At 49.0% G+C, this 25,558-nt stretch overlaps 1 protein-coding gene across 2 annotated transcripts in view; it reads right to left on the bottom strand.

Annotated features, from left to right (window-relative positions):
- Window positions 1-1,989: 1,989 nt before the first annotated feature.
- DDX6 (DEAD-box helicase 6) overlaps window positions 1,990-25,558 on the bottom strand; it is a 214,129-nt gene continuing 190,560 nt past the window's right edge. For both annotated transcript variants that reach the window (XM_086956738.1, XM_086956739.1), the window contains exons 13-14: window positions 6,573-6,755; window positions 1,990-6,004 (exon numbers count right to left, since the gene is read on the bottom strand). In XM_086956738.1, coding sequence (XP_086812864.1) covers window positions 6,580-6,755 — 176 coding nt within the window. In that variant the 3' untranslated portion in view covers window positions 1,990-6,004; window positions 6,573-6,579. The remainder of the gene's footprint in view (window positions 6,005-6,572; window positions 6,756-25,558) is intronic.

Raw genomic sequence — 25,558 nt, forward strand, 5'->3', positions numbered from 1 at the left:
GAGCTTTCTTCGGGTCCTCGACCACCTTCGGTGCGGCCGCGTCGGTCGTCTTCGCCTTCGGCTTCGACACTGGGGTCTTCGGGTCGGCCATCTTGGCGTGGCTCTTGATGTCGGCCATTTTGAATTTCTTAGACGTTGAGGCCTCTGGAGCCTTCTGTCCCACCAGTGCGACTTTCACTTTCGGTTTCGAAACCGTTGGTGTGGACCCCGATGGCTTCACTTTCGTTTTCTTTAACGGGAGTGGCGCATCAGAAATGTCCGTGGCCGGGCCCGGAGGCGAGGCCGTGGGACGATTAATGAGGTCTTGGGTAAGGCCCGAAGGCAATCCCTCGACCTGGGCCGTATAGTGGGGGTTGACCCCCGAGTCAGTTTGAGGATGCTCCTCCTCTGAGCTATCCTCCACGGTGGCAATGGCCCCATCGTCGTCCCCTACCTCACCGACGATTTCATCAAACTCCTCGTCTCCCGCGTCGTAGTTTTCTTCCTCCGACGCCGGGCTAGAGTCCGAAACTTGAAAGACATTGTCGTCTCCAACGTCTTCTTCGAAGATGTTGTCTGGCGGGGGCGCCAACAACTGGGCCTGGAGTCTAGCGGCCCGACGAAGCTTGAGAGTCTTCTTACACCGGAACTTTGAGCAGGCCATACACCTGGCCTCATCATGGTCCGGCGACAAACATTTGTTGCACACCGGGTGCACGTCGAGGTGTGAATACTTTGAGGTGCACACCGGGCACCTCTTAAACGGAGTTCGTTCCATGTCTGGAGCGTCGTGTAGGCCCGTCCGCGCCGACAGCACGCTGAAGGGCAGCAAGAGTTCGGAGCTGAAGAACAGACAAACCCGAACGAAAGAACAATACCGACGCCAAGCCTAAAGACCTTTTGGTCTCAAGTTAGAAAAGTTAAACAACTATCGATTCCGACAGAGGGAACCGAAACACATCCGAACCCAATGGCGGAAAAAAACAATCTGGGGATGGAGGCGATGCCCATGCGCACTGTAGTCCAGGGGAGGAGCCACCTATCTCGTGATACTTCGAAGACTCTTCCAGGACAACAATGTGCAATCATCCGGACCCAACACTAGGCGGCGATCTATGCACAGATATGAATTCAGCAGCCCACATGCCTCGAACCCAGTCTTTTCCGGGATAGTTAAACTTCTGGAATCCTTACAAGGAACAGTTAAAATAAACATGCATCATCCCCAAAATTAGGAGGTTTTCTTTCTCAGTCAAGTATATACTTCATTGCAGGCTGCATTGTTAAAACAAGTCACCGCATGAGGCCATCTTCAGAGAACTGTAGAAGATAAGTCTACAATTATCCCTCAGTAGGAATTCATGCCCATGCTCTGAGCTTCATAGTTTCAAAAGCATGACTATTTTCTGCAATGATGCAGTCTTCATTTTTTCCACATTACAGAGCAGTTTATTAAAGAGGCTGATTTACTGCTTGGTTAGGCCACACCAAAGAACATTTGAAATTAGACATAACTAAAAGCCAACCATCTCCATGTCTATCTAAAGTCATGACTTTTAGTTCCTTCTTTGCCCAGACTGGAGAATATGTGGGTTGAAATGTGGCTCACGGTGAACCACTTGCGCATACTTTTCCCTTTAATCCTTTCACTCAAACGAGCCATCCTCAAACCTTCATCTAAGCTACAACTGAAAGTTCACCACATGCGGAGAACTAAAGTGAGAAGACAGAAGGGCAGCTGGAACAGAGCTTTGCGATGCATAGCGCCAGCAATTCAGGCTTCAAGTTAAGACTAAGTCATTTGCAAGGTACAGTCTTAATTGATCATCACCCACATCACTAAAGAAAATGAAAGACTAGAGTAACCATTATGGCAAACTCATTTTAACAGTGTGAAGGTAAGTTCGGCAGAGTCTGACACCACATTTAATTGCTTTTTTCAAGCTGTATATGTAAAGAGGGTAAAGGAAAGAAAGCACCTTGGTAAAAATACACAGTAGAAACATGCAAGACTGTCCAGTGGGTTTTTATTGAGCAAACAATCAAATAAATTCAAGTTTTTATCATTCATTTCTGCAACTCATTCTTCACGTGGCTACCTGCTTTCAGAAGCACACAAGATGGACAAAACCCCAAAAGAAAACTCCACCACACTGGACTAAGTAGCCAATTGTTAATTAGCAGAAGGCCAATTCTTTGTTGCCAGTTTCACCCTCTCCCTTGATCCCCACCCTACCCACCCCACGACCCTTTGTTTCAGACTTGGTGTCATACCTGCACTCTTTAATGACACTGGCGGCACAGGTAATTCCCAAATGTCAGACTATCAGTTTCATTTTACTATTATTAGGGTTAAACTTTTTTCTTTAAAGTGCCAATTAGCCAAACAATTAAAAAAATGGAACAGGGCTTGTCCCAATCTGGGGTAATGCTACTTTTGAGTAATTTCCTTCCCACACCACCCCCCAATCCCAACCCTACCCCACACAGCTGGTTAAAATACAGTGTCTGTATCTCAGTTCAATCCCCACCACCCCACCCTACCCTTAAACCTTTGCCCGCACAAAGATGTATTAGCTATCCAAGCAACTGAGATTTATGGTAATCTGGATTTCAGAAATTGAATGTTAACTATTTAAGCGGCACCACAATCTTTGGCTTCCGTGGCACTAACTTTGAAAGTATGCTTTCTAGTGGGACAAATGTTGACTACGGTCAGCTGTGCAAGTGCCCATCAAAATACAGAAAGGCCACAAAACAGGATAGGAAACTAGTCAATCCTGTTTAAAAATATGCAACTTCCGAGGAAAAGTCTAGGAATTTAAACAGGTTTGAAATTTGGTGGCATTACTAGTCTTGGTCTTCAAAAATGGTCAAGAATAAAATTTGTGTATGTTAGTGTTGACCAAAGCAGAGTTTAGGCTGGTGCAGGAAAAAGCCACTCATTAAATTTAGCCTATTACTTGAACAGTTATTTATTCCTTTGTGCGAGCCCCTCCCACCAAATAAAAAGGCAGAATGAGATGATTCAACACAAACTATCCATATGCTAGTAGACTGATGTTAAAAACCACAGCTGGTCAGTTCTACAAAGCATAGATAACAGCAAAAAACAAAAAAAAGTAGCTGCAAAGCAAAGATGCTCCCATCTCATTCTAACATTATAAAATATAATACCCAACCACCCACCACCCTGCCAGGGCATTCGCCTAATAAGTGGAATTAGATTCCAAATTTTGAGAGGTTTAGAACAGCCATTTCAACTGTTGGTTGTAGACAGCCAACAGTTTGGAATCAAAGAACCCATTGTGAAAATCACAGATGCAATGTGTTTGACGATAATTCACATTTTTGGCCGGCACCTTCATGTACCAGTGAAAGACCAAGGTTAAACCAACTGCACTGGCCACTGGGTCCCGTAAACTAGCGTTTTAAAGGGTTGAAACTGGAGAACATGAAATAAAGAGTAAATATGGCTGAACGGGAATAAAAAATAAAATAGACCAGGGTAATCCAAGTCAGTTTAGAGCATCTTTTTGTTTGCAGCTAGAAAAATTAAGACAGGCCTCGGCCCCAGAGATTCCTGCCCTCAGAATATTAAACCATTTCAATGGTGGACTGGGTTAATAACAATCGGAGGCCTAGCTAAAGTAATACTTCAATATAGTTTAGATTTCTGGTCAGTTCTGTGCTTGAAGAGCATCGGAGAATGGCATCAGATAAGCTTCAGTTCCAACAAACTGCACACAATGCCTGTTGGCAGTCTCCAATGCCTTCCCCAAACAGACCATGCGCACAGTCACAAAAGGTACAACAACTTTTTAACTATGATCATTCCTCTTTGAACACCACAATTTAAATAAATCGGCCGCAGCACTAGAATATTCTAATTTTGGTCAAATAATTCACTGCTGAAAATACCCCACCCACCCTTCGGCCACACAACAAAAGATCATTTAGTACCTGCCATATTTGAATCCTGCAGCCCTACTAATGCTTGTGTACAGCTTACATTTTTACTTGAGCAGCGTTTCAGAACACATTCTTTGCACGCTGAAATGTCTTGTCAAGAGGCACCCATTATTTTGCAATTTTTTTTGAGGTCTGCATTTTTTCGCGCCTCTTAAAATGTAAAAGGCATAAACAAAAAAAGAACAAAGGGAGAACCTAAATAAGCATGCCTTATTAGGGTAAGTGCATACTGTGCACCAGTATTTGCAGACTGCTTTATCGAGGTGCCTCTGGAGAGACAGCAGTTGACCAGGGAAAATGGGGGAACACCAATAGAATTTTTGTCTCACTCTTGTTGCCTGTACATCAGGCCAAACTTCGAGCATGTTGGGAGGGATACAGTGTAATGCAACACAAACGCACAAAAAGCTATTTAGTATGGGAGGCAAAGCAACAACGCAGCTCAAAGAATAATGAAACTTTTGTGGAACCCCTAGCGCTGGTGCTGGCAGGGTTAAGAGGCACACCCACTAAGTAAATCCCTGCTTCAATCAACATTTTAAAGTTTGACGAGCGTATAATGGTTGCAGTTAAGTTTAATCGAGCAAAACTTTGGTTTAAATATGCTTCATGAATAAGCTAGAATTGGGCAGGCATGCCTCGCCACTGCAACAAAAGGAGTCGGATGCAACTGCAGCAAATGTGTTCGCCCCACTTGTTTCAATGTAGATGCCACAACCTTGTTGCAAAGTTACCCATCTTTCTGCAGTCTGGCTTTCTCCACAAAATTGCATTTTAAGAATAAACCCAGCACAGACTTTAAAGGTGGATTTGGGCTTCTACGTAGGAACTGCTTTCACCATTTACCAGTATGCCCCCAAACATTTCTTTGGCAGTCTCACTACCAGCCCACCCCTGGCAATAACTTTAAAAATCAAGTCACAGCTTTAAACCATGTTTTCCAAGGTTGGAGAGCATTTGTGCGTCTAGTGTTGCAAAAAACTGAGCCCCTCTCATTTGGGGCTGCTGACAATCCGTTCATAATTCTCCACCCCCAACGTATACAAATCTAGGAAAAACTCAAAATGGGGGCTGGGGCAAGAAAATATAGCCAAATATTTACAAAGTTTACAAGTATACACATTGACGTTTGTTTTCTCCTGGTGGGAACTTGCCAGAAGAGGGAAAAAACGTGCCATGGCTGCATTTGAAGACTAATGCAAGTGCTTGAGCTGATAATCCAAGGCGGACGCAAGTCAGTCTTTAGTGTTCCGCATAAGGGTCCTAACAGCTCCTTCTCAAAAACAAAAAACAAAATTGAAAGTTATGATGTCCTTTCAGATCTGGAGTACTGTTTTAATGAGCTGAGATGTGCTGAAGTGGATTTCTGGTAATAAGTACATGAATTTATTTACACAGCACGTGCAACACGCAGCATAACATCAACTCCTCCTCAAACCGGGAACATGGGCAGGAACAAAATTAAAAACTCCTGTTGGACAGATGTGTCAGACTAACCCTGGTCTTGGAGCATTTCAGGGGAGGCAGAGATGAATCTACCTGAAACGTGCAAGACAAGTTGCTGAATCTCAAGGGGGGTACATCCGTAGGGTGATCTTGCATGATATCATGGCATAAGGCACTTTGCACGAAGTAACAAGCTCTAAAGCTTTATTTAAAAATAAAATGAACCAGAGGAGAGGTTGATGCACACCAAGTTTGCTGCTTGCGAACACAGATGCTGCTTTCGCGATGAAAAGCTGTGCTGATAGTCTTTTGTCCAGGAATTATTTCCCCCTCTTCCTTCCGGCAAATAGGTTTCCATAAAAAAGCAGTTAGTGCAACTAATGTTCAGTCAGCACACAGTGCAAACGAGAGTTGGGACAAAGCAAAGATAATCCTTCTGTGAAAAATCCAGGACTTCAGATTCATGTCCCAGATTAAAAAAAAAAAAACGTCTTCAAAGTTCGAAACCGAAAAGGAGACTAAACCCCGCAGAGAGAAAACTGCATTCAAAGAAACAAGGAGTCGGACAGTGAGCAAAAGACTTCAGCTTCGGTGGTATCGAATCTGCCTGCAAGATAAAAAGGTGTCGGTAAATCACCCAAATCAGATAAAAGGACACAAAAATTCAACTCCATTTATAGAACAAGAATCCAGTGTCAACGTCCAATATTAGCTTGCCATTTTTTTTAAACTGATAGAAGTAGTGAAAAACACAGTAACATGAAACTTTTACCTTTATCGAAACTACTACATTTAGTGAATCTTGGGACATGTTACAGCCCAATTAAAACCAACCGTTACAGCCCAACTGAAAGACAACGTGCACAATTATTTGTCACAATGGGTAGGGCTGGGTCAAGGCCTATACAAGTGTCAAAGGCTGGTGTTTTAGACCAATGCTGTAGCAGTAGAACGTTTTGGTTCACCACTGAAGGGTCAGCAGCTAGAAGCAGAAGTAAAACCTATTCAAGTAGGGTCTTTACTTCCATGGTCACACCTGTCCAAAACATTTTTAATAGGACAATACATTGGTCAGTCTTTAGAGGAGATGGGTTTAGAAAACTGCAGACCCTCCGGTCAGACATAAGCACTACACCCACTATAACCCCTATTCTAGCTCAAGCAAACAATCTCACCTGGTGGCTATGGTTTCTCCTCATCCACAGGTTCACTATGATATTCAGCCACATACAGGCTCTTGTCTATGCTGCCAGGGATGGGCTTGATTTCTGTTCCCAGTTGCTCTTCAATACTTTTCAGGTTGAATCGATCATCATATGTGATCAAGTTGATGGCAAGCCCAAGGTGACCAAAACGACCTATAATGGAGAAAAAAAAATCAAGATGGTGGAAATAGAGCACTCAGGTTGGTTCAGTGACCTAACAGGAGCAAGAATTAACACTATGAAAAATAGATGTAATGAAAACATTCACTCTTATTCGTCGAGGGTATTCAGCCTAAAATATTAATTTTCATGGCATCTTCTGAAAGAAAATCTTCGGTAGTCCAAAAGGAAACATCCCAGGGCACATTTTGCAAAAAAGATGGTAAGAAGGTTTATAAATTGTAATAAAAAGTTTAGGAGTTTGCGTTCACTACAGCTGTGAACCTGTAGAAAAAGCTAGAGCATTTACAGGTATTAACTTTCATCAGCAACATCTCTTTAAAGTAAAGTACGCGGGAATGGTTAAATGCTTAATCTGGTATTTACTTGAAGCAGCATTTCGCATTTTTTGCCTGCTATGACACCCTAGACTGACTTGCTACATGCAAAGCAACCCCAGTAGAACACTACAGTCCAAACGGTCTGGTCATGGCACCTCCAGATGGCAACAGAAGCAATTCAAGACCAGTCTCGGACTAATTAAGCTTCGTCAGTGAGGTATAGTTAGATTCTTTTGGCACCGTGAATATGGGATCCATGTCTCTGCATACTCACGGGGACATGGGTCATGTGCTGCGTCATTGTAATCAAGCTATGCCTCGCTGATTAGGCCTAAATAGGCTAAAACCGGTCTGGGTCACTAGTGTTAACATCTGTAGGCAAACTGGTGAACAGTTCAGGCTGGACTTTCTACTGGGGCCAGGTTTCCACCTTCAGTGTACGGATGTCCTTAATACAGTTTTATGTATAGAGGACAGATTAATGGGAGCTTTTACATAACAGGGCTCTATCTCTGGAATATCTTTAGATGCAGTCGAGAGCTTCTCACTCAAGTGATCTTCAGTTATATGCTTTTAGAGAATGTGAATCACTGAGGACAGATGAGGGACCACCAGAAAAGCTGCATGCGAATATCCAAGTAGCAAGGCCTATTTGTGAACCAGCATTCACGTTGCAGCATTTGTGGAAGATGTATATTGCTTTATGCCAGTGGAATAGTTCCATAAACAGTGCGGCAGCAGCCTTTCCTCTCGCAAATTGTTAAGATAACCAGTCAAATGAACAGACTCGAGAGAAGCTCTAATCAGACTGGCAAGCATTCAGGGTTAGATATTTTACGAGAGCCCGACAGAGGACATAAAGGGAAAATCTTTTGACAGGGCCAAAAAACTGCCATAAACATTGGTGCAGAAGGATGTGCAAGTAAAAGTAAAATCATGAAGTGTTGTCTTAATGAGTCGTAAACGCTGAAGATATTGTAGGAATTAGTGTGCTTAAATGTAAGCAGAGATTAGCAGAGATGGGAAACCTTGCCTTGGAGAATTTACACATTCTAAAGATCACACCAAGCAAAAGGACCCATGTTCCATTAATAGTTCGTAATGTGCTTCGGCTTTAAGAGGTTTAGGGAAGTGGATTATTTGGTGTGGAAAAGTGTCCACCTCAAAGGACAAGGCCACCACTTGCTGAATGTCACTATACAAGTCTTTCCTCAATCCCTGGAAATGTGACAAAGCAGCCAGCTTTAATCTAAGCAAGTATATAATTTAAGCAGTGCACACGGCAGAAGGAAAAAAATTCCAGAACCAATTTAAAAAAAGAAATAATTTATGAGTAAATGATGGTCAGAACAAAAAATCCAAAAAGAGGAACAGGCAATATAAATTAAAGATTTAAGTGAAAATCGCAACAAAAACAATGCACCAATGAGTCTATGGAAGCCGTAGACCGGACCTATTCACGATTTCGGGGTGACTGATTAGGCCCTGGTCTGACAAGTGAATTGGTTCAGGTGAAAGTCAAAAAATACAATTGAAAATGTTTTAGTTCAAAAACAAAGCAATCGTCACTTAAGAAAAACCCTCCTTGCAAGAGCCACTGCTGTGGAACCAAAGGTCAAATGAGGGTTAGTCCTATTGGAGCCTTTTTTTGAAAATGTTCCAATTCCTACTTAAGTCTTTTTAAATTTACTAGGCCCCAGGACTTCAGGAAAGGGCACTTATACTCTCAGGGCACCAGGGAGAGGCTCACAGAAAAGTTTAGTCTAGGTCTATTTGCCATTGATCAGCTGATCATTTCCAGGAAAAGGCCTTTTGCAGCTTGTGTCCCTGAAGCCACATAGGTCAGCCAACTGACTGCTGGAGTCCACATTTTTGTCCTGGGTACAAGAGGGAACAGATCCAGTCCTGCATGGCTCCTCTTCAGTCAGAAATCAGGTTAAGTTCTCTTCTGATCTTCTGCATGACCAGAAAGGGTTCTGTAGTGGTGCGTTTTGCCACATTTATGTCTGGCACCAGCTAGTGGATGGGGAAGACTCACGGGCACTTTAACCAATGAGGTAGAAGTTTCCGGAACAAGCTGAAGCATTTTTTCAACAGTTCATTTGCCTTACTGTAAACAGTGTCCCCTCACTCAAAATAAAAGCTGGGAAACCCCTTCTTACGTTGCAAAGCCTGTGCCACCCAGAGATTTAGCCAGGGTGAAAAGTACTCTCCTCCTAGCTGGGGTCTAAAAAATGGTTCGAGGGGTATATTTCCTTCCACCGGCTCTGGTATCAGCCAGACTACAGGGACAGAGAATGGGGCTTTCAAAGTGTCACCTAATATTTGCTTGCGAGAGGGCAGCTCCCTCAACCTCGGAAGTTAATTTGTTGGAACGTCCACACTGAAGACAGTAGAAAGGACATAAGCATTTAAATGAAACCGCAGAATTGCACTAGGATCTTATGATTTACAGCACTGAGGAGGATGCAGGCACAGAGGAATCTTCTGCAAGATACAGTAGTTGGTATTAGAATCCTTACCTTAGAATATCCCCAGGCGTCAGACTGATCCGGAAACTTTTGCGTAGCAGTACCCATGCGCGTCGGTAGGCGTCTGCGGCTCCGCGTCAGTCGTCGGCACCGGGATGACGTCGCCGGAGTACTTAGACGCCGCCCTTGCGTGCTGACGTCAGTTCTTATACACAGGTTTTCCACGCCAGAAACGCAGAGCCATGATAAAACCCAACACTGGTGCCATGAAACTAGGGCACTGAAAGGGGATGACCGTAACCCTAGATATCAGTTCGCAGAACAGGGAGGATGGGTGGGGCGGTAAGGAATCTAATACTAACTACTGTTTCTTACAGATATATAGTTACCGAAAGTAAGTAACTTGTGCAACAGAAAGAAACCGTTAGTATTAGATTCCTTACCTTAGAATAGATAACCCCGCAATACCAACCCCGGTGGTGGGTCTGCGAACCAATAATCACACCAGAAAGTCCTGGAGGACGTAACTACCGAAGAAGCCATCCCTCCGGACTTGGCTGTCCAGGCAGTAGTGTCTTGCGAACGTGTGCAGCGAGGCCCACGTAGCTGCCTGACAGCTGTCCTGCAAGGGGACTCCCCGGCCCAGGGCAGTAGTAGCCGCTGTGGACCGGGTGGAATGGGCCCTCAGCTCAACAGGAGGCTCCTTCTTAGCTAAAGAGTAGCATGCCTTGATACAAAAGACGACCCACCGAGAGTTGGTCCGTTTGTGCAACGCCTGTCCCTTTTTGGCGCCCACGTAACCAACAAAGAGTTGGTCATCCACCCGGAACTGGCGTGTGCGATCCAAATAGAAAGAGTGCACGTTTTGGGTCCAGACGGAGCCGCTCTTCCTCTTTAGAGGGATGCGGAGGCGGAAAGAAGGTGGGCAAGGTGATGGGCTGCCCGATGTGGAAGGCCGTGACTACCTTGGGCAGGAAAGAGGGTCTTGTCTGCAATACAACCTTTTCCGGATGGACCGAAAGGAAGGGAGGCTTGGATGAAAAAGCTCGGAGCTCACTCACTTTCCTGGCAGAGGTGATGGCAACCAGGAAAGCAGTCTTAAGGGTAAAAAGATGGAGAGGACAGTTATCAAGTGGCTCGAAGGGAGCGCACATCAGAAAGGTAAGTACAAGGTTTAAGTCCCACTGAGGCATCACGAAAGTAACAGTGGGGAACATATGAGTGATGCCCTTTAAGAACCTATTATCAACCGGGACTTGAACAAAGAAGGCTGATCAGGTAGCCTTAAGAAGGCGGAAAGGGCAGAAAGGTAACCCTTGATAGTGCCCAGAGCAGAGCCCTGCTGGGCAAGAGAAAGGAGGAAGAGGAGAACCTCAGAAAGAGGGGCAGAAAGGGGATCCACAGCCTTTGCTGTGCACTATGCCACAAATTTGTTCCACCTGTAGGCGTATACCGATTTTGTGGAGGGACGCCAGGCTGTCAGAATCACATCACAAACTTTAGGAGGCAACTCAAATGGCCTCAACTGTCGCTGCTCAATCTCCAAGCATGGAGGTGGAGACTGGACAGGTTCGGGTGGAGGACCGTCCCCTGCTGCTGCAACAGAAGGTCCTCCTGAAGAGGCAGACTAATAGGGGGATCGACAGACATGCTGAGTAGCTTGGGATACCAGTATCTTCGTGCCCAGTCAGGAGCCACAAGGATAACTTGGGCTCGGTCGAGTCTGATCTTCAGCACTCTGGGCAGAAGTGGTATAGGCGGAAAGGCGTACAACAGACCGCAGCTCCACTCGCGACGAAAAGAGTCTCCGAGCGAGTGCAGCCTTGGAAATTCCAACGTGCAGATCTGATGACATTGCGCGTTCTCTTCGGTGGCGAATAGATCTAACCAAGGCTCTCCCCCACTGCTGAAAGAGGCCTTGCGCCACGTCCGAGTTAAGACGCCATTCGTGATCCATCATGCACCGACGGCAGAGTTAGTCGGCCCTGGCGTTCAGGGAACCTGCCAGGTGTTGAACCACCAGGGTCACGCCCCGACGTTCCAGCCACTGCCAGAGGCGCAGAGCCTCCTGGCATAGGGTCCACGACCCCACCCCACCCTGTTTATTGCAGTACCACATGGCGGTGGTGTTGTCCGTGAACACCTGCACTACACTCCCCCGGACAGAGGGGAGGAATGCCTTCAGTGCAAGCCGGATATCCTGCAGCTCCAGAAGGTTGATGTGGAGCCGGGCCTCCGCCGGAGACCAGAGGCCTCTGATCTCAGCCTCTCCCATGTGGCCCCCCCCAGCCCTGGAGGGACGCGTCCGTCACAACTACATGCTCCGGTTGGGGGTAGGGAGAGGGATCTGCCGCTGACCCAATCTCAGTCCATGAGCCACCACTGCTTTGCAGTGACCTCCGAGATCAAGACATGGTCTGACAAGTTGCCCTGATGCTGGGCCCACTGAAACTTCAGGTCCCACTGCAGAGCCCGCATTCGCCACCTGGCGTGATGCACCAGAAGGATGCAGGAGGCCATCAGCCCCAGAAGCCGCAGCGTCAACCTGACCGATACTCGAGATAACGGCTGAAAGATCGGAATCAGAGCCTGAATATCCCGAACCCACTGAACAGGAAGATAAATCCGAAACTGTACAGATTCCAGAACCGCTCCGATGAAGAGGAGCTTCTGAGAGGGACACAGGTGTGACTTCGGCACATTGATGGAGAACCCCAGCAGGTGCAGGATGTCGGCTGTAGTCTGGAGGTGGGTGACTACTGTCTGGGGGGAGCCTGCCTTCAACAACCAGTCGTCGAGGTAGGGGGAAGACTGAAACCCCTAACCTGCGCAGATGATCTGCGACCACCGCCATTACTTTCGTGAACACCCGTTGGGCGCTGGTAAGGCCGAAGAGGAGCACGGTAAACTGAAAGTGCTCGTGGCCTACCGTGATCAGCAGGTAACCCCGGTGGGCCGGCAGGACAGGGATATGAAAATAAGCGTCCTGCAAGTCAGTCTCCTGGGTCCAGGGCAGCTAGGACCTCAGCTAGTGTCAACATCTTGAACTTCTCCTGCCGGAGGAAGCCGGTGACGTTCCGCAGGTCCAAGATAGGGCGTAGGCCCCCTTTGCCCTTCTTGGGGACCAGAAAGTAGTGGGAGTAACAACCACACCCTACTTCTGGCCCAGGAACACGCTCAATGGCCCCCTTGGCCAAGAGGGCAGTAACTTCCTCTCGTAAAAGTTTCAAGTGATCCCCCGACACGCAGTGGTACTGCGGTGGAATGGCTGGAGGGGTCGCCTCGAAGGGGAGGGAGTAGCCCCTTCGGACGATTTGCAGCAACCAACTGTCCGATGTGACAGTGCACCAGTGAAGGTGGTGATGGCGAACCCTGCCCCCCACTGGCGTCACATGGGCCTGAAAGCTCAGACTAGGAAGGTTTTGAGGCGGATGCTGCAGGGGCAGGTGTGGACTGGCCTCGCCGTTGTCCCCGACCATCGCCACGGCGGTTTCCTCGTCTGCCACCGCGCTGGACAGTAGTCTGCGGCCCGTGGCTAGCAGGACGTGTGGGGGCGACCCTTCCTTGAACACGAAAGGAGCGAAAGGCAGCAGTTTGCTGGCGCGGGGCCGAGAGGCCCAAGGACTTAGCCGTAGCCCTGGAGTCCTTAAAGCGCTCAAGCGCATGGTCTGCCTTGTCGCAAAAGAGGCAACAGCCATCAAACAGCATGTCCATAGGGGTGTTTTGGACATCAGCCGAAAAGTTGGCGGACCTCAACCAGGCGTGGCGACTAATCGCCACAGTCATTGCCATCGCTCTGCCCAGTGAGTCCGTGGTATCCAGCCCACACCGGATGGAGTACCGTGCCGCATCTCGACCCTCCGCAAGGGCTTGGAAGAGTTTAGTCCGGACCTCCTCCGGACATTGTGGCAGCACGTCCGCGACCGTGTCCCACAGAGAGTGGGTGTAACAGCCCAAGAGGCACGCGGTGTTGACTGACTGCAACCCTAAACTCAGGGAGGAGAATACCTTTTTCCCGTATTGCTTGTACCTCTTGGATTCCCGATCGGGGAGAGCCGTCGGGAATGCGGTCTGGGAGTTAGAGGCCGGGATGACCGGATTCATGTTTTCCATTTCTTCCTTCAGTAAGTGATTTTTCCGCTTTGTCCTTTTGAGGTGTCTTTCCATATTGACCTTGTATTACCACCTCGTTCTCCTGACTCATCTTTCTGGCGGAGATGGGTGGGTTCGCTAGTGAACCCAGAAAGATATTCAAGCTGCAAAACTACACTGACAGGTAAGAAACTATTCGTTTTGCAGCGTGAATCTTTCTGGATTCACTATGCTGTGCATAGACTTTGTAGCGGTTTGTTATGTTTGTGGCGGCTGGGTGGAAGATGAACGTTGGTTGTTTAATGTATGTTGAAGCACCTTCTGTTCTACTTGTGCTTCCTTGTTCATTTGTATATCCATACAGTAGTGCTTAGTGAACGTGTGCACTGAAGCCCATGTTGCCACCAGGCATGGCTCTTGAATGGGTGTGTTAGCCAGGAAGGCTATTGTTGCCCCTTTCATTAATGGTATAGTGGGCTTGTGCCCCTTCTGCTAGTTTTTGGCCTGCCTGTTTGTGGCAGAATTGTATAGTTTGTGCGATCAATCGTGCGATGGTTCCCTTGGTTACTGGTCTACCCAGGAAACTGCTTGCGAAGGACAGTTTGTTTTCCTGTGCTCTTTAGTTCTTTCTATGTAGTGCATTACTGCTCTTCTAGCGTCCAGGGTGTGCAGTGCCCTCTGCACTTGTGGACGGTTTCTGAAAGAAGCTTGTATTTGTACTGTTTGGTTAATGTGGAACCTTGACACCACCTTTGGCATAAAGTGTGGGTCAGTTCTCATTACCACCCTGTCATTGTGTATTTGAATGTAGGGTTCTTGTAGTGTTAGCGCCTGTAGTTCGCTTACCCTGCGCAGCGAGGTGATTGCCACCAGAAAGGCTGTCTTGTCAGCATTTGTAGGGAGGCCTTATGGATGGGTTCAAAGGGCCCTTTCATGAGTTCTGTTAGGACTAAATTAAGGTTCCATGCCGATGGCGGCATTCCTGTGGTGGTGTGATCCCTTTTGCCCCTTCCAGAAATCTCTTTACTATCTATGATGTAAAGAAGCTCTTTTCTGGCTCTCCTCTTGTGTAGGCTACTATCGCTGCTAGGTGTACTCTTAGCGAGGATGAACTTCGCTTTGCTTTCAGCAGGTGCGTGAGAACTTGGCATCGTTGATTCCCTGGTCATCTTCTTGTGAAGCTTCTTACTGCACCATTGTGTGAACCTCTTCCATTTTGCCACATAGCACCTTCGTGTTCTAGGTCTCCTTGCCTCCCGAAGCACCCGCAGGGTGCTCTCAGGTAACCATAGGTGTGCAAACTAGGTCTTGAGAAGCCATGCCGCTAGGCTGAGGTTCTTCGGCTCTGGGTGTAGTACTTCTCAGTTTTGGGGTGGTCCCTGTGCCATTTCCATCATCTGCGAGTACCAGGTCTGCCTGGCCCACTGGGGTGCCACCAGGATCAGTGTCATGTTGCTGGTTCGGCACTGGAGTACTCCATCAGCGGTATCTGGGGGAAAGCGTAGGCAAATTTCTTCGACCAGCTTATCCATAGGGCATTCCCCTGTGATCGCTCCTTTGGTTGCCTGGATTGGAAGTGTCAGCATTTTGCATTCTGGTGTGTTGCAAATAGGTCTATTGTCTGTGTTCCCTACCTCCTGTATAGCCTCTGCGTTTCTTGTGCATTGAGCTCCCACTCGTGGGATGCTGGAGTCGGTCTGCTGAGCTAGTCTGCTTCCACATTGTCCTTCCCTGGTAGGTGTATGGCTAGCAGGTCTATTTTGAGTGGGATGGCCCATCTCCATATTTTCTGCGCGAGGTTGGACAGTGCGACTGATTGTGTTCCTCCCGGTTTGTTGATGTAGAACATAGTTGTGTTGTCTGTATCAACACTCTTTGGTTGTACAGTTGCTTCTGGAATGCCTTCAGGGCGAGGAACACGATCTTCAGTTCCAGGTAGTTGATGTGTCTGACCGCATCTGCTGGGGTCCACAGACCCCTCACTTTGAATTTGTTCATGTGTGCTCCCCATCCCTTCTCGGAGGAATCTGTGGTGATGGTCACCGTTGGGGTTGGTGGTGTTAAGGGCTTCCCATTTGTGATGTTCTCCCTGTTCCACCACGTAATCTCCTCCTGCACTGGGTGCGTTACAACCACTAGATCTTCTCAACTTACTGTAGCCTGCGACCATTGCTGTTGCAGCCATTCCTGGAATGGTCTCCTGTGGAGCCGTATATTGGGGACCAGGTGTATGCAGGACGCCATCATCCCCATGATCTTGCTCGCCGTCCTCACTGTCAGAGCTCGCACCTTCTGGTAGCGACATGTCTCCTTCAGCAGGGCCAGTGTTCTCTTGTCGCTGGGGAGCACCGTGCTCTGAATGGTGTTGAACTGTGCCCCCAGGAAGATCTTCACTTGCTCTGGTTCCATTGAGGATTTTCCCCAGTGTATGGAGAATCCCAGGTCTGTCTGTCTGTGACCCGCCGTGCGTGTTCCTTGCATGTCATGTGTGAACTTGCTTTTATTGGCCAGTCGTCGAGGTAAGGGTAAACATGAATCCCTTTCCTGCGCAGGTATGCTGCCACGGCTGCGAAACATTTGGTGAACACCCTTGGTGCGGACTTTAGTCCGAAGGCTAGGGCTGTGAACTGGTAGTGTTCTTTGTTGATGGTAAATCTTAGATGTTTGTGCTGCCTGTTCATGGGAATGTACAGGTAGGCATCCTTGAGGTCTATGGTGGACATGAAGTCCCCGTCCCTTATCTGAGGAATGACCGCTTGAAGGGATGTCATTTTGAACTTGTGTCTTTATGTATTTGTTTAGGCACCTTAGATCCAGGATGGGTCTTAGAGTTTCATCCACTTTTGGCACTAGGAAATAGTTTGAGTACTCCCTTGTTCCTTTCTCTGAAAGAAACTGGTACGATGGCCTCCTTTTGGAGGCATTCTTGTGATTCCTCTAGGAGTAGCGCCAATTCTTTTCCTGAATGCGCATTCCTTTTCGGTTTTCCGTTTGGTGGTTCCTTTTCCAGTTCTATGCAGTATCCGAACTGTATGATGTTTGATGTGGAGTATCCATTTGTCTGTAGTTTTCTTCCACTCCTGGAAGTAGTGTCTTAGCCTGCCTCCAACTGGTGTTACATGTTTGTCGATGTTTGGTCCGGGTAACTCCCTCTTGTTGTCCTTATTGTGCTCCACCCTCGGAGGAGTCGTATGAGTGGACACGCTTGGCGTGAGGTGGGTTATTGGCCCCCCTCTTCTGGTCTGCCCTTATCCATTCGTCCTCCAGTGAGAGGACTGGCCCAGAGGCTGGTACTGCCAGGTTTGCTTTTGCTGCCCCTGCTGGGATTGGTTGCCGCCCTGGTGTGCCTGCTGGAATGTCTGGTGTGACGTTCCTGGCTGGTTTCCTCCCGTTCCGTTTGGTCTCCGTGTCGGGGTACCCCTGCTCATCCCTCTGAATTGTAAGGCCCCCATGGACCTTGCAGTTTCATTTTCTTTCTTGAGCTGGGTGAGTTTCTCATCCACCGGGGGCCCGAACAGTGTCTCTCCATTGAAGGGAGTGCTTAGAATGTTGTTCTGCACTTCTGGCGTGAAGCCCGAGATCCTAAGCCAGGCCTGCCTTCTTTCTTTCTGTGATTCCTATCATCATAAGTCTGCTGGAAGTGTTAGCCCCATCCAAGGCAGTTTTCAGGCAAGCATTTGCTATATTTTTCCCCTCTTCCACCAGGTGTGATGCCCTTTGCTGGTATTCCTCTGTGAGGTGCTTGAGCAGTTGCCCCATCTAGTCCCAAGGTTGGTACTGGTGTCTGTTCAGTAGGGCGTTAAAGTTCGCCATGCGCCAGTGTACTGCTGCATTTCTCTCCATCTTGCTCCCAGTTAGGTCCATTCTCCTACTTTCTTTGTCTGGTGGTGGGCCTGATGTTGGGACGTTTGCCCTCTTTCTGGATGTTGCCGCAATAATGGAGTTCGCCATGACGGATCCCTGGATGTAGGGAGGATCCTGAGAGGAGTGTTTGTATTTTTTCTCCGTCCTAGGTGTGACAGACCTGCAGGTTGCCGGATCTTTGAACGTCTCCCTCCCTTGGTCCATGACACTCGGAAGCATGGGGAGGGGAGGAAATGACTGAGTGGGGAGCATGTTTTCTAAAAGGAAACATGCCTTAGGTTTTTCCTCCTCCAATTTGACTCCATAGGCCGCTGCAGCGTTCTTGATGACCATGTTATAGGCCTTAATGTCATCTGGTGACGATGGCCTCGAAGGATAAACAGATTGATTTAAATGAAAAGGAGTTATTACTTTTGGAAGGAATTTTGGATTAGTTCTTAAAACCACTTTGTTACTGTTGCGTGTTTATCTAGGTTCCTGATCGATACTGTGACCTTATGCCCCTATTCGGCTATAAATCCATTTATTCCCTATATTGGCATAACCGTTCAAGTGCGATATTCAGAAAGTCATTCTGGCCTCACACGAACAGAGCCACATTCCAGCATAGTTCTCTGCTACTTCCTTTGCAACCAATTAGTGCAATGACAGAGCAGAAGTCACTATCTGATATTCCTAGATTAACACTCCGAGTTCTTCAACAAGATAAAAACTCAGCCAACCTGGAAATCCCCGCTTGCTGTGTTTTGATTAGTAATGGAACTCTAATGAGCAGCTGATAGCTATCACTTCCTAGTGACATCTTTAATTGACGTCTTATGTCCAGCAAACTTGCGTCAAACCAGGCACCTGTCAGGTATAAATACTACCAACGTTGCCTTAAGCAATTGCTGTTGTGCACCCTGTTGCTGGTGTCCCATTGCTGCTGCACGCAGTACGCTGATGCTGCTGCTGTCCCTTTGGTGGTGAAGCTACTGATACCATTATCGGTGCTAAAGCGTGAACGATGGTGTGTTAAGCTTAGGAGCTGAACAGCCGTCCCTCTGCGAAGAGCCCAGCAGATTCCAGCTGCCGCGGACGCTGTCCCCCGCCTCCTCCTCCCGACGCGCTGAGAAGAGAGCCGCTGCCTTTCTCGTGCAGAGAAATCCAGCTACAGCGTTTCCGGTGTACCCTCGCGGGTGACTGGGATATTGAGTGCCCCCTGAAGGAAAAACCAGACTTCCATCATTCTATTCAGAGGTATGGTGTTGACTAAACCCTTAGATGAGAATTCTTGAAGCAAACCTTGGCAAAACCAACTTAACTTAAAGCTACTTACTCCCCTTCCACGTGTTCGGCTTAGGTCAGGCACACTGGGGTAGGCTTAGTTAGAAGCACCAGTTGAGTATGTTAGCCTAATGTATATATGAATGTATATATGTTTTATTACTTTTAAACCATTGTATGGCTAAGAAACCATATCAATGCTTTTACAGTATTATTTCGCAATTCTTATCTTACTGTACGTACTTTATATAATAACAAGTCTTGCAATTGTGGCAATACATTTCTCTTGTACGAGAAGAAAGACTGTTCAATAAATGTTAACCCTTTATTGACAAACGCCCGTCTCTCTATTCTCTACATCTCGTGAAAGTAAACTGCACTAATCTGACTGAGTGAAATACCTGTCTATTGTTTCACACGACCCTACAGATTGACTCTTGATCTGAGGAGCAAAGTTGTCATGTTGCACGGTTGTTGGAAAGCTGAATCCCTTCTTGTCTGTGCCAGGGAAGCTGATCACTTCCCATGCAGAGAAGAAAGTTTCCAGTGACCTCTGAGCTAGTTGGTAACAAACCCAATTAAGTTTAGCATAGTCAGTGGAGGCCTGGAATATCCGCAGTTCCACGTCGATACTACTGTTTATGTTATTCCAATGCGCAGGGCCTAGTGGGAAACTAGGAACTACACTATGGTTTTAGTATAGTAAATGCTTATATTTCACTTACTCTTTTAAGAGGTGATCGCAATAAGGAAAGCTGTTTTCCACGTGAGGAATTGCAGTTCACATTTATGTAAAGGCTCAAAAGGGGGCCCCATGAGGCTTGTAAGAACAACGTTTAGGTTCCATACTGGAGAAGGTGGCATTTATGGAAGGATTAAAAAGAATTATCCTAGGTGGGATAATTCTTTTTAATCCTTCCATAAATGCTTTAATTGCAGGTACTCTGAAAAGAGACAGATGGTGTCTATTTTGTAAATATGCTGCAATTGCTGCAAGGTGCAGGTGTATGGATGAATATGCCAAGTCAACAAAAAGCAGGTTTCCCTTTTCCTCACTTTATCAAGGATAATGATCCTCATGGGTCACTAGATCTTAGTGCGCCCTTCCCACCCAACATGAGTATGGCCGTGCCGACAATTTGTGTGTTTTATTTTTAACTATAAAGTGACCAAAAGAATTGTTTGCAATAAATTGTGTTTATGATTTTAATGGAAATGTTTTTTTAATTGGGATTACTGATTTGGAAATAATGTACATCATGACCCAAATAGAATACTGATATTTCAACCATTTTTTCAATAAATCATTGAAATTTTAAACTCGTGTGAGAATGTGCTCTTGTTGAAGAATTGTCCCAAAATAGTTTTGTACATTTGGTAACTCTCGCATTGACCATACTCATGTTGGGTGGGAAGGGCACACTAAGATCTAGTGACCCATGAGAATCATGATCCTTGATAAAGTGAGGAAAAGGGAAACCTGCTGTTTGTTGACATTGTAACCCATCCCTTTTCCTGTTGAAGGGTAACTCCCTTGTGATTTTGAATATGCCAAGTAACCCCTTTGTAAATGTAAATGGTAACAAATTATATTCTGGATGGAAGCATCCAGGGGATCAATTTGGTTATTGTTGCAATAAATGGCAAATCTCTTCCATTTAGCAGCATAACAAGCTCTGGTAGTAGGTCTCCTGGCCTCCTTAATAATGTTCATACAGTCTGGTGGTAGGTTAAGATAACCAAACTAAGACCTCAGGAGCCAGATCGCCAGATTCTATGTCAGGACCGGAGGCTTCAGATTATGCTATATCTTCCTTCGCTTTATTAACATAAAGACTCCACAGCAGCTTAGGAAAAGATATAATAAGAACAAAAAATGCTTTAAACATAAAGCATTGACGTAATGTTCAACAAATCAACAACAACTCCCAAGAGTCTCTTTGCATAACAATAGTCCATAGTCCTTCTACTCTGTCCATCATCACTATATAACCGGACTTCTCATCATCTTCCTCCTCTTTCTTCGCTGCTCCCGCAGCCAGATAAGTGCTTTTCCTATTTTTCCCTTTTTCAATGTGATTGATTGTATTGTGTACGATCGTTGGGGGACTCATTGCATGGTTTATTCCCTCACAGAGTCCCCGGTTGCGGGAACGTTCTTCGTTCCTACGCGACTTTATTTCCCACTTGTGTGCGGTGTGTACATAGACCGCCAGGAGGCGGCCTGTCGTCTCGCCGACCCTTCGGCGCGCCTCCGCAGTGCCAGGAGCCGCGGCGTGGAGTCTGCTTGCGCAGGTGCCAGCCCTCGCGTACCCCTCTGACACCTGGTGACCCGGGTCTGTAATTTCCTACTCTTGACGCCCCGCTGGGGTCGGTATGGCGGCTCAGACCGCGTGAATCACCTTCGGGTGTCCTTTGTGCACCTCTTTTATCCGAAGTGTGGCCTAGCGCGCTTGAGGGGTGCGACGACCCGGTCCCGGCGAGGAGGGTCTGCGCGCTTGGGGGTTGGTGCAGCCCACCTGCCACGTCAGTTGGCCCAAAACGTGATCGCAGCCGCTTGGCCTGCCCACATTCGAGATCTTTCTCGGTTGCCGCCCTCTTGGGTGCCCCGCATTTGCCCTTGGTTCCGAGATGGAAGGGGAATACGAGGAGGAACCCTGCCCCTATCTGCAGGACGACGAGTTCTACCAGGCGGTGGACAATTCCATCTACCGCTGCGTGACGGAGGTGGTAGGCCCCATGGAAGACCGCCTTTCCGCCCGCATCGTAGAGGAGTGCGCGAAGCTGGCAGCAGCGCAGGTGCCTCCGTCCCCCGAACTCCCGGGGACGTCCGGCGGGTTGCCACCCGCCCCGAAGAGGCCTTGTAAGGAGGGGCCGTCATCGGAGGCCCAAGGTGTGGACAGGGGCGCTTTTGAGCGTCTTCGAGACGCCTTCCTGGCTAAGGCGACAGCGGTGCCCCCTGCGCCCTTGGTGGACCCTAGTGCTTCGGGGGTCGTGTCTACGGCCCCCGCCTCCCCAATCTACGACTCTCCGGACTCGGATGACGACGGGGAGTCAACCCGATCTTGGCTTCCGGCGCCCTCTGCCAAGGAGATGCCCCGGGATGAGTCGGGCATGCTGGACCCGGACGAGATAGTCCACCCCCGCTCCGCGGCCTGGGCGCCGGGGGAGACGGTGGCGAAGTTTGTCGCGGGCGGGCTGCGCAAGCCCCTGGAGAAGGAAGCAAGGGGTTGCCTACGTGGGGAGTGTCCTCGGCCAACTTTGGAAGGGAAAGTGGCCATGACCCCGGAATTGGATCCCAAGATGGCCACCTTCTTGACGAAATTTATGAAGGACCCCAGGAAAGGGATTGACCGGTCCTGGCGGGCCTGCCAGGACAAATTGTTGGATGCGGTCGGGCCCGCCACGAAGATCCTCGACATGGCGGAGGAGGCTAGAGCGAATGGCACCGCCATTTCACCGGAGGTGCTCTCGAATTGGGCCCAGAGGGCGATTGTGTTCTTGGGCAACGCCAACTGTGCCCTGTCCACTGAGAGGCGGCGTTCGCTCCTAATCAAGCTGGACCCAAAGTTGGGGGACCTGGCCTCGTCGGAGGCGGGTGCTGTGGCCCAGGGAGGCCTCTTCGGCGAGTCCTTCATCAGGGAGCTGGGCAAGTTTGTGAATACGTTCACGTCGCTGGATAAGGCCCAGTCTAGCATCAAGAGAGTGTTCCACCAGCGTTTCTCTGGAGGGGCCGGTCGCGGTAGGGGCCGCGCGATCGGCCGTGGTCAGCAGACCAACAACAGAGGACAAGGCTCCGGAAGAGGTCAATACCAGACCTCTGCCAATTATACAAACTTCTACCCCACCAGGGGACAGCGCTTCGGTGGCAGAGGGTTCAAGAAGAACTCCGGACAAGGCAATGCCCCCGGTAAGTGTACTTTGTTTGGATCAGGTTCCAATTGGGGGGCGGCTGGCAAGCTTTTACGAGGAGTGGGAATTGCTCACTGCCGACGCTTGGGTTTTGCAAACGGTACGAGGTTTCCATATCGAGTTTTACGACCAACCCACTCAAGCGAGGCCCCCGCGCCCGATGAGTTTTTCAGAGTCAGACGCGCGATTGATAGACGGGGAGATCTCGGACTTGCTGCGCAAGGGAGCCATCCGTCTATCAACGCGCCACCCGCATGGGTTCCTCAGCAACGTCTTTTTAGTGGACAAGACGGATGGGGGCAAAAGACCTGTGATCAATCTCAAAGAGTTCAATGGGTGGTTGGTCTACTGGCACTTCAAGATGGAGGGTATCCACCTCCTTCGAGACGTGCTCCTCCCTCGGGATTGGATGGTGAGACTAGATCTCAAGGACGCCTACCTGGTCGTCCCCATCCACCCCCCTCATCGTCATTTCCTACAATTCCTGTGGGACGACAGGGTGTTCGAATTCACCGCTCTGCTGTTCGGTCTTTCTTCGGCCCCGTGGTGCTTCACGAAAGTCCTCCACCCGGTAGTGGAGTTTCTCAGAAGTCAAGGGCTCCGTATGCTAGTGTACTTGGACGATATCCTCCTCATGGGGCAGTGCCCAGAGGTGCTGGCGGGCCAGCTGCGTCAAGCTGTCGGCCTGCTCCAGAGACTGGGGTTCGTGATCAACGGCTCCAAGTCGGTTTTGGTTCCCACTCAGCAGATCACCTTTTTAGGTTTCGTGGTGGACTCAGTGCAGGCGGTCTTGAGCCTGCCGGGTCGGAAGGTCGCAAAGATACGACACCTGCTCCGGCAGACGATCGCGAGAGATCGCACGTCCCTGCGACATATCGCCAAGGTGGTGGGTCTTCTCTCGTCCTACATCCAGGCGATTTTCCCAGGCCCGCTGCACTACAGGGCTCTCCAGCGCCTGAAGGCGCAGCATCTGCGCCGTGGGATGAGTTACGACCAGTGGGTTCCCCTCACGGACGAAGTGAAGGAGGAAATGTCATGGTGGCTGTCTGACATGGAGGCATGGAATGGTCGGGCGATCTTCGGTTCGGCTCCGGACCTGATCATAGAGTCCGACGCCAGCAGGTCCGGCTGGGGCGCCCGGTGCGGGGATTTTTCCACCGGCGGCGCCTGGTCTTCAGAAGAACAACAATTGCATATCAATTGTTTGGAGCTCCTTGCGGGCTCCTTCGCGGTTCGTTGTTGGACCAAAGATTCGGTCAAAGCTTGTGTCCTGTTACGGATGGACAATATTTCGGCGGTCCGTTATGTGAACCATCTAGGAGGTCCTCGGTCCCGCGCCTTGGCGGACTTGGCGAAGGACTTCTGGGATTATTGCCTGTCCCGTCACATTGCGGTGACGGCGGAGTATCTGCCGGGTCAGTGCAATCAAGTGGCGGACTGGCATTCCAGACATCTCAGGGACGCCAGCCAGTGGAAGCTGGATCCGGAGGTTTTCCGGTGGCTGCACACCCTCTGGGGCCCCTTCTCGGTGGACCTCTTTGCGTCCCGTCTCGACCACCAGCTGCCGCGTTTCTTCAGCTGGAGGCCGGACCCTCTAGCGGAGGCCACGGACGCGTTCTTGCAGGATTGGAGTCGGGAACAACCGTTCGCGTTTCCCCCGTTCTCCATGATAATGCGAACGGCGGCCCAAATACGCCAGGGAGCGGAGCTGGTGTTGGTTGCACCACTCTGGAGGTCTCAAGTGTGGTTTCCGGTTCTTCTGGAACTTTCTTGGGATTTTCCAATCCTACTCCCCCTGTTTCCTCTGCTCCTGACGGATCCGGATCAGGAACCGCATCCCCTCGTCATGCAGAACTCTCTCCGCCTCGTGGCGTGGAGGCTCTCAGGAGACGCTGGTCGCTCCCGGGCCTTTCGGGGTCGGCTGAGCACTTGCTCTCCAAAGCATGGGCCGATAGTACGGCGAAGCATTACAGATCCGCTTGGCTTAAGTGGATGCGTTGGTGTTTACGAAGGGATCTGGATCCCTTGGTCGCAGGCCTCTTTCCCGTGCTGAATTTCCTGGCACATTTGGCCGACAAGGGCCTAGCGTATAGGACGATCAATGCTATTTGATTGGCGATTTCGGCTGGCCATGACAACATCGATGGCCATCCAGTAGGGGAACATCCTTTTGTGTGCCGGCTTCTGCGGGCTATCCGCCTCGCGCTGCCTCCGGAACCCAGGTACTCCGTCCTTTGGGACGTCAATTTGGTTCTGAATTTGTTCCTGTCGTGGCCGGCCAATTCCTATCTGTCTCTTAAAGAGCTGTCGGCGAAGTTAGCCATGTTGTTATGTCTGGTTTCTTGTAGACGCGTCTCTGACGTGCGCGCGCTGGATGTCTCTGCACGCATCTTTTCCCCGGATGGGGGTACTTTTACAGTAGGCCGACGCACGAAAACGTCGTCGCGTTCTATTTCATATCCAGCTTTTCTTGACACTCCTAAGTTGTGTGTCGTGCAATGCCTCAAAGCATATGAGGACCTGACCTTGGATCTGCGCCCTCCGGGCGAGCGTCAGTTGTTGATTGCCCTGCGGAAGCCACACAAAGCTGTCTCCTCCCCCACTATTGCTCGGTGGGTGCGGTGGGTCATGCAAGAAGCGGGCATCAATACTTCTCTCTTTGGAGCACACTCCGCCAGGGGGGCCATGGCCTCTAAGGCATTCTCGGTGGGTGCTCGTCTGGAGGACCTAATGCGAGCGGCGGATTGGTCCTCGGATTCCACCTTCAAGAGGTTTTATTTTAAGCCGGTGGTGGATTTGGCCCAGTTGGTGGTAAGTAAGCTTTAAACTAGCATAATCTGAAGCCTCCGGT

The sequence above is a fragment of the Lissotriton vulgaris genome, chromosome 2_1 (assembly GCF_964263255.1).
Source record: "Lissotriton vulgaris chromosome 2_1, aLisVul1.2, whole genome shotgun sequence".
Lineage (NCBI taxonomy): Eukaryota > Metazoa > Chordata > Amphibia > Caudata > Salamandridae > Lissotriton > Lissotriton vulgaris.